At 39.7% G+C, this 9,859-nt stretch overlaps 1 protein-coding gene across 1 annotated transcript in view; it reads right to left on the reverse strand.

The window, feature by feature from the left end:
• The window catches only part of LOC121398805, a 32,581-nt gene extending 23,112 nt beyond the window's left edge, over positions 1–9,469 (reverse strand). Inside the window, exons 1-6 of the mRNA XM_041578119.1 lie at positions 8,518–9,469; positions 8,327–8,435; positions 6,170–6,441; positions 3,017–3,069; positions 2,194–2,470; positions 183–569 (exon numbers count right to left, since the gene is read on the reverse strand). Coding sequence (XP_041434053.1) covers positions 183–569; positions 2,194–2,470; positions 3,017–3,069; positions 6,170–6,441; positions 8,327–8,435; positions 8,518–9,469 — 2,050 coding nt within the window. The remainder of the gene's footprint in view (positions 1–182; positions 570–2,193; positions 2,471–3,016; positions 3,070–6,169; positions 6,442–8,326; positions 8,436–8,517) is intronic.
• Between the last annotated feature and the right edge of the window lie 390 nt (positions 9,470–9,859).

Here is a 9,859-nt window from a genome sequence, read left to right on the forward strand (position 1 = left end):
TATTGAGGGTTAATTAACCCTCGATATTCGACCAATAGTAAATGTGCCCCTTACTATTGCTCTGTAGCCAAGACTGAAAGTGTTGAAAGTCCAGTACAGTATTGGTTAGTTAACATTTGCTGAGGAAAAGAAATAGAAAAGTGGCCAGGAAAAGCAAGTCAAGATTATTTCATGATACTTACCAGTTTGTTTTGAATCAGATTTAAACATTTTGACACAATTGGCTGTTTTTCGCTTTAAGGTTGTTAGACTGGAAGCCATAATGCCATACAATTTCATAGAAAAGCTTTTCTTGGCTTTAATGGCTTGTGCCTTCATATGGCTTTTGAACTGATTCTCTTTATCCTCTCTCTCAGTAAGTTGCACATAAAGACTTGTGACAAGTAAAGCAGATCTAATTTTCTCCAGCTCCTCCATCAGCCGAGCTTTGTCTTCCTTGTCTTCTCGTGTGAGGAGAACCAGGTCACAGGCGTATTCTCTAATATAGTATTGGTTCGCCAGGATTCTGTGCTTCTCCTCAGGACTACTGTCCTCCAGGTCATCAGCCAACACAATCACATTCTCCTTCCCTGGGAACACAATGACATATTCATAAAACATGCGTTATGGTTGTATGTATTGTGAAATACCATTCTGGTGGTGGATCCCAATTATTAACTGCTAAAACTGGAAAATGTTAAAGCTGATTTTTTTTCCCAGCTTATAATACCTAGTTACATAGACAGAAAAAAAATACTGTTTCATTGGGTTAGACATGGCTTCTAGATGATCTAAAAGAGAAAAAAAAGGATGTAGTGTGTGCGTATTAAACTCCAGATTCATTGAAATGTTTAATTCTAATATATTTGTATATAATCCAGATTTGACTTTTTTCTCTAAAAGAGGGCTGACAACTTTCTCCTAGAAGCACAGAAATCTAGGGAAGAAGAATTCAATACCTTACCAACCAAAGACTATCATTCATAGTCTAAATTTGGCCATGACCCAATCTAACCTGGTGCACTTTAACACTATTTATTAAATATTTAGTATGTAAGCACCAATATATTCTGCAATGCTGTGCAACGTTTGGGTATATACAGAATACATACAAAATCGAACCTATAACTACTACAAGATGTGGAGGGCCGAGCACAACAGAGCTTACAATCTAGAGTTAAAGTGATAATGACACCAGAATTTAAACTCTTTTTGTATATCTATCATAATATTGCCTTTCAAAGCAACTTATAACTTTACCAGTATTTACCTGATGCTTTTACATTATCTGTTTAATGCCCCATGTTCCTGTGTAAGGGGGGCTGCCATATTCGTCAGCGTGACCTATAGGTAACTTTTAATGTACATTCATATTTTAAAAAGTAGTTTTTTAGTATCAGTATCACTTTAAGGAACACTATACTAGCATGGGGGGGGCATGAAAGCAAGAGTGGCATCACTGATTGTGGTAGATTTTAATTTATTTTTGGATAGATGAACTCTAGTGCAACATTTTGCCTCAGTCAGCTGGCTCCTTAAAGGAATTTTGTCATTTTGGCTAATCCTGTGCTTTCAGAAAAAGCACACAATGGAACTGCTTTCAGATAAGCTATTGTTTCTCCTACTCAATGTAACTAAAGGAATCACATTGGGGTTTTTACTACTGAGTGATGTTCTCATATCTACTGGGGAGCTGTTATCTTGCGTCAGGGAGATGTTATCTGGTTACATTCCCCTTGTTCTGCTGATGGGCTGCTGAGGGTGAAAGGGAGCAGACAATATCATTCCAATTTGCAGTAAAGAATGACTGAAGTTTATCAGAGCACAAGTTACATGAATGAGGGCACCTAGGAAACTAAGAACATGTCTAGCCCCATGTCAGATTTAAAAATTAAAATGTAAAAATATCGGTTTGTTCTTTTGAAAAATGGATTCTGCTGGAACAGCACTAACTAACTGATGCATTTTGTAAAGAAAATATTTTCCCGCGACTGAATCCCCTTAATTATTCTGTGGCCAACTTTGCATCCTGAATTGCTGTTTTTATAGTACAGATACCGAACAACCTAATAATTCAGAGATACATATCCAACCTTACAGACTGTCTACAGCCTGTCTCAATATGTTCAGATCTTATCAGTGAAAGACATTGGCACATGGAATTTGGAAAATATTACAATATTTTTCTTTTGATTGACGTTTCATGATACCTACCTAGAATTTCAGCCATATATTTCAGCTCGTCATCATACAAAGCGTCAGTGACATTGGTGATATTCAGCCTCCCTCTCCTCATAGTGTGATACAGGATCCCGAATGTGCACTGAGACACCTCTTCCAAGAACTGCAGCCATCCATTATTAGAGATGTAATAGGAACTGACGCCCACCACCAAATCCCTCAACTCTGTTCTGAGGGACGTTTGTAACCAATCGTAATCACTCTCTGCTGATCTGGAGAAAATCCCAATTTGATGGTGTTTCCTGATGAGCTAAACATGGAAAACAGAATGAATGAGCAACAACATAGTGAGGGATCCAGTACATTAAAGGGGACAAATAAGGGTTTTTTACTAGTTCAATTGTGGTCCCACAAGATAAGGGCCTCCAAAGTAAGAATCATTCTAGACTAGTACATATTTAACCAAGTGCCATACATTATTTATAACTGTCTACAAAATATGGGTGGTGTTTAAAGTAAAATGCTATATCTCCCCTTTAACAAGGAGTCTGTTATGTTGAACCCATACCCGGGCAATAAGCTGCCACCTTGGTCAGATCAGGGAGCTGGATCTTTGTGTATCAATAGAAAGGTGTGTCCTCTAATGATTGGACTGGTGTTAAACTCGGGTGTATCTGGCACAGAGGCAGTTGTCATCTAAAACTTCTACTAATATATTATTAGGCAACAGTCACACACTCAAGACTACGCTTGGCACTGAATGGCAGCAATGCTGGCTAATGACTTTATTTAATTAGGATGCTAAACAAAGTTTAAACAGATTCCAAGCCCAAAAAATTGTGTTTACAGTATATACCGTTTTCTGTCCATTTTTTTCATTTTCTGATTGCTTTTCCATTTCCTTAAGATCTAAAAAACAAAACAAGAGAGAGAAATGTATATACTGATGTAGGATACATATCCTTCATTTAAATTAAAGGATAAGTAAACCTTTAAAATAAGTGAATGTAAAATTGATGAGGGGGCTATTCTAAGCACTTTTGTCATTTCCATTCATTATTTATTTTGTTTTTATTCCAAGATATTAAGGGATACATGTACTGTTAATATGAATGAATTTTGTTACAACAGCGCCACCTGCTGGTCAGTTTCCCACCAGTCTGACCACCAAGTAGTCAAGGAAATTGTCAGGAGAAAGAAAGAGGCTGCTCTGATGTTCTTCTGCATAGGAAAGGGATTTGAGAAAGGTTTCTTATTTTATTCCTAAGCAGAAGAACATCAGAGCAGCCTCTTTCTTTCTCCTGACAACTTCCTTGACTACTTGGTGGTCAGACTGGTGAGAAACTGACCAGCAGGTGGCGCTGTTGTAACAAAATTCTTCCAAGTGTCTAGCTGACCTATCTGCTCTACAGAAGCTTCATCCTTTTCTCTCCATGATGCAGAAAGGGATCTGGGTGAGTGGGCCATAATCAATTGTGGAGACTGTAACCGAGATGAGCAATAAATGCAATTTGATGGTTTAATCCAACTGGAAAAAGATTAAACTGATGAATTGTTCTGCTTCCAGAAGAATGAAGTGTCAGAAGCATCTCTTGACATCTAAGGAATGCCACAGATTCCTGAGTCTCTATATTGGTAAATCATTCTATGGAACCAATGACATTTTTTGGTCAATTTTTGGTGAAGCCCAAGAACAACTTTGCCTTCTGCACATTATAGAAAGATTGTGGTTTTCTCCCACTCTTCTAGTCACTGAACCTTCTTATTAAAGCTTCATTTCTCAGAGACAACCAAGTAATAGTGCTTGTTGCAATCGAATCATGATTTTAAGACTTTGTTAAATCTTACTCCTAGAAAATCCAAAATATGGGAGACTGAAGCACATACAGTATGTAAGTGGTACTAATAGAGTTAATACAGTAGTCGTAACCATGGAAACCACTCTTCTTCTGCAAAGATGGAAGTCCACAACACCAATAATAAAAATGTTGAATATTTATTGTAACAGCTTCTTCAAACTTGCAACATCCATTCACATGTATACAGTTCCTGGCACATTCACTTCCATAAGACACATCACGGCACGGTATCAGTCAATCTATTCCCCATTGAGCAATTACTCTTTACCTTGTAAATTCTCCACTTAGGGTCACGGATCGTCCTTTTCCAGGGTTTCCACCTTTGGGTCCTAGCAGCCCGATGTGTACACCACGGGCCCCCTGCCCTACTCCGGATAGGACTTTTTTCCTTTCACCCCCTGGTCCTACCAGTCCGGGATACGCTCTATGCCCCTCTGGCCTACTCCAGGTAAGAATTTGTTCACCCTTCCTTTGGGACATCCGAGCTTCCCTATCACTAATGCCCTCACTGGCAAAGCCTTGGCTCATAAGCCGATATCTCCTTGTTGGGGTCAAAACTACCCATGCTAGATGTTACCTCACTATCTTAAGTACCTAGTACTTTAAATTTTATCCCTGGTCTATTTTCCAAGTGTGTTCTCACCAACCCTAGGGTGTGTTTTCCTCTTAAATACTTATCAGTCTTGAGTGTCACTGTAACATTTTCCTCTCATTTGCTACTCCAAATCCTATACATGTGTCTACCCACTGCTGTCCAGCATGGAACCCTCTGAACCATAGACTTGACACTACTGCCATCTTGAGGTGATTTTCATTCTTTGCAATTTAAACTTTCCAATCAATTTAACATTTTACATCATTCAAACATTCACTTAACACATGCAACGTATACATATTCAACACACAACCCAATCACCCTCTTACAAGTATGAGGCCCAAGCTTTTCAGATTGCTCCAATTCCAAAGGACATTCGATATATGCTTTGGCAGTACTAAAATGATAGGTATTATGTAGGAGCTTAACCAATTTAGAAGAATGGTGAATTAGGTTAAATTCCTCTGAAATACCATACCAAAGCTGATCTCATGGTGTTCCAGTAAAGCACTTGGACCTTGATGAAGAAATCCAGGTACAGGTAGAGGAACTTGATCTGAAACTGACAACTTCAGAAAAAAACAACCTCCTGAGTCAGAATGGTTCTATTAGTGTCAAAATGACTTTTCTTACTTTCTAAAGGAATCTCTGGATTCATTGGGGAGAAGGAAAGGAATAGGCTACTGCCTTGGATGCTGGTTGAGGATAGAGCAAAAAAAATCTCCTGTTGGACTGGGCAGTACATTTGAGGTAATCCCATTTGAAATAGATATACTTTAAAGAGTAATCGTGTCCTCTCTCAAGTGCCCTCTCTCCAGCGAAAACAACCCCTACCATGACAGTCTATCCTCATAGTTCAATTCTTTCATCCTGTAACCAGTTTCGTTGCATTTAGTCTCCGGCTCATTTATATCCTTTTTAAGAACCGGAGCCCAAAACTGCACTGCATACTGAGGGTGAGGCCTTACCAGGGACCTATAAAGAGGTAATTAGGTTTTTATCCCTTGAGTAAATGCCCTTGCATCAACTCATCATAAGCTACTTATACTGTACCTATTCTCTTCATGATAGTTCCCCTTGAAATTTGTTTTGGTTTTTAATTTTATGTAGCTCTCAATTTGTTCTAGCATCAGAAAGTGGTGTGAATGAGAGACTGGAAGGTTAAATAAAGTTTGCACAAAAATAATGATACAAATCAAGCCTTAGGCCAAAGTCACGGTTGACATATGGTCCACTTCTCTCTTTGTAGGCAGACCCTCTCGTCCATAGCTCTATGCAGCTGCACTGATAGACACCTTTTTGGCCTGAATGCAGAGCAGAGATCGGCCTTGAAAATGCCGGCTTTTGTGTGTTTGAGGATGCTGTCCACTGTGTGGTGACGCTACAAAGAGCTCTGGATGAGAATGGATGACTGTACTCCAGGTATGACTTTGGCTTTAGGATTAATATGCTTTGTTGTTAGTAACCCCCTGCAACATAGACTTTTGAAATCTTAGGGCAGAGAGTTGCACAATAGAAACCAAAATAGCACAGAAAAATATTATTTGACTCTTACCATTCATTCCAATACAGAATTGCAAATAAGTCGTTTCATCTTCTATGTGCTTTCTTGATTGCATAGAGTAACAAAATATAATAATCTTGGCTTTCCTGGCTTCCGATTTCCATTCATCCTCAGCCATCTCACAAAGTGGAATGAGTGACATGCCCTTGCTTATCATGGGAAATCGCTCCTTTAACCGAGATTCCAAAAATGTAACATCAGGGGGTTCATCCCAGTAGAATACTTTCACATTTTCTCTTGGTTTCTGGATATTTGATGCATCACTAAACAGAAACAGACACACAAAAACCTGATTAAACCAAATCTTCTAAGGCAACGATTACAATGCGGCTACGTAAAGCTGATGTACACTGTAAATGAAACCATTTTCTGCCTCTCACAGCAGGTAGTGGTACTAAGAACTTCAAGAGGCCATAAGCTTGACCCTAACTTGTTTATAAGATAAGTAAACCTTTAAAACAAGTGAATGTAAAATTGATGAGCGGGCTATTCTAAGCACTTTTGCAATTTTCATTCATTATTTATTTTATTTTTTTCCCAGGATATTAAGAGATACATGTGCTGTTAATATGAATGGATTTTGTTACAACAGCACCACCTGCTGGTTAGTTTCCCACCTGTCTGACCACCAAGTAGTCAAGGAAGTTGTCAGGCGAAAGAAAGAGCCTGCTCCGATGTTCTTCTGCTTAGGAAAAAAGAAACCTCTCTCAAATCTTTCCTAAGCAGAAGAATATCAGAGCAGCTTCTTTCTTTCTCCTGACAACTTACTTGACTACTTGGTGGTCAGACTGGTGGGAAACTGACCTCATCCGAGGAATGCCTCCTACATTCTTAGCATCCTCTGGTTGGGGATTTTGACTTGATAATCCATCAATTCTTTCTCTAGATAAACTTAATCTCTCTGTGTGTTTCCTGAATTCCTCCTGAGGCTCATCTGTATCCATGTGTCCACAATCCTCAGGTCTCAACACCTGGGTAACTATCCACTAGGCCCCCTGGTAATTATCTGCACAATTTTCATACTCTTAAAATATTAGCAGCCTGCTTTGGAAATTAAGTGAATATGCAGTAACCTTTAAGTTAACATCACATGGATGACATAACACACTGTGGCCTATCAGAGAGCAGCATGGTCCACCATGTCACGCCTGTTAATTTACGGAAAAATCAGTATTAATTATCTGTTTAAATAGAGAAGGGTGAGACATGTGCCTAGATATCATTTGTTACGAGTCAATAAAAGGGTCAAGGATTAAACCAAATCCCTTCATTGTTTCTATATTAATTCAGTTACTGCTGGGGGCCATAGAAGTTCGGTATAGGGGATTAAAAGTGATACACAATTGCAATGTATATGGGTAGAGCAGTTCATCTGTAAGTTCTAGGGGTAACTGATACACAATTTCACTGCATGTCATGCTATTGGGCAGATGCCACAACCTTCTAAAAACATGTGCAAATGCAGGAAAGGAAAAGAGTTAATCCTGATAATGGAGCTGACAGGGGTTCCCATTGGGAAACATTAACCATCATGCAATGACTGAATGACAATGAATGCTCAGGACATGAAAAGAATTGTGTGAACCCAGACTAGTGATATCACTAATGTATAACCCTAATAATGCAACATTTGGGCCTGCCAAAACCTCTTTCCCACTGCCTAAACCTCATTCCCACTGCCCAAACCTCATTCCCACTGCCCAAACCTCAAACTTCATTCCCCCTGCCCAAACCTCATTCCTACTGCCCATATCTCATTCACACCACCCAAACCTCATTCCCACTGCCCAAACTTCAAACCTCATTCCCACCGCCCAAACCGCAAAAACCTCATTCCTGTTGCCCAAAACCCAAACCTCATTCCCACTGCCCAAACCTCATTCCCACTGCCCAAATCTCATTCCCACATCCCAAATCTCATTCCCACAACCTAAACCTCATTCCCACCACCCAAACCTCATTCCCATTGCCCAAATCTTATCCCCAACACCCACCTATGAGCAAATCTCACACACATGTACATTGACATGCACCTGCCGTTGCACTATTAAGATATTACTTTTTTCCAAAAGCTTTTCCCTTTCAATGCATTTTTGGGCAGACTGTGTATGTCTCAATTGTTCTAGTTATTATAATTATAAACCTTACCCCTCAGCAGTGTGGTTGTTGCAAAGGTTTCTATTGGTGGTGGTTCCAACAATGTTCTGACCTGCTGATAACTGGTTACGGTTTGGATAAGCATCAGAATCAGGATTCCCTTGATTTAGGAGTTTGGTTTGACAGTTGTTTGTTGTGGTTTTCAGCTAAACTTGATTTTTTTTGCTCGTTCCCTAATTTACTCTGTAGTGAATCTGTAATAATGTTCTCGGAATCCTCCGGCCTCAGTGGCTGAATAACTATGGGCTTGGCTCCCACTGAAGAAGTCAGAGCAGTGAGAATCTCCTGGTAGTTACCTGCACTTGGGTCAATCATGGCTACAATTGTTGCTTTGCTCTTTCCTCCCAGAAACTGATTGAGAAGCCAAGAAAGCAAAGAGTCTCTCTGATCCACACCATTGTCTGTTATTTCCCTGGAGGATTCAGATAGATTTATGCCCATGAATGAGTCTAATTTTAAATGCTCATGTCCCTCACTACCTCCAGAATCCACAAAGCTGACCTTGCGGCAGAGCTCATTAGTTGTACCTGAGCCATTAGTATATCGTATTGTTAGTGTAAATATAGCCCATGGCTGGCTGGCTTTCCCATCTATAGTAGATTTAGCATTGGCAGCCATAGCCCTACACTTATTTCCTGCTATTAGCATTTGTTTAATAGTCTCATAACTACCAACAATATGGTGGGACAATCCCTCAGCATAAGGCCCTGATGGATCACATTCACTCTGTTTTATTGCTCTCTGCACCCCATTAGGTGCTAAAAGATCCCTCATTTCTTCATCACACAGTTCCACAAATGAGACGCTAACTCGTAAACGTTTAAAGGCATCCTGCTGGCTGTTAAACAACTCAGAGCAGAAGAATGAGACCAGACTTGGTTGTTCTTGGATCTCCAACAATGAGAACGATTTCCCTGATCCTGTTTGTCCAAAGGCAAAAACACAAGAGTTGTATCCCTGTGACATATTCTCCCAGATTTCTTTCCCAATATCCTGGAAAGTCTTTTCTTGTGACGGTTTCTCATCAGACTTCGCTAAACATTGATCATTGTTGTCTTTTCTGTTTATAAAAGGTCCAGATCCTTGTGTGGATTCTACCTGCTGCATAGGAGAAGATCTCTCACCCACCTCCATTGTTCCTACAAACACTCTCTGTACAGTCAGTTTTAGAAAAATGGATTCCTCATTTTAACTGAAAGATAACTGGAATCCCAGACGGCTACAGCTTCAATGTCCTCTGCCTTCTCATAGTCCGTACTGCACCCTGTAAGTCTTCCACAGTGTTTTGCTTTTACTTTCATAGCTACACACCCACACACACAGCCACCTGCACAAACCTGTTTATCTGTAAAACACATGAACCTTTGCCCTGTATAAGACACAATTATAATAATATGGGACACATAGCTCTGGATTATTCAGTAACACACATCCTTGTGCAGTGTAGATGTGTGACATGACATTACATATTACATATCAGTGGGACCTGGATTTTACTATTGAGTGCTGTTGTTAGATCTACCA

The sequence above is a fragment of the Xenopus laevis genome, chromosome 9_10S, assembly GCF_017654675.1.
Source record: "Xenopus laevis strain J_2021 chromosome 9_10S, Xenopus_laevis_v10.1, whole genome shotgun sequence".
Classification (NCBI taxonomy): Eukaryota; Metazoa; Chordata; class Amphibia; order Anura; family Pipidae; genus Xenopus; species Xenopus laevis.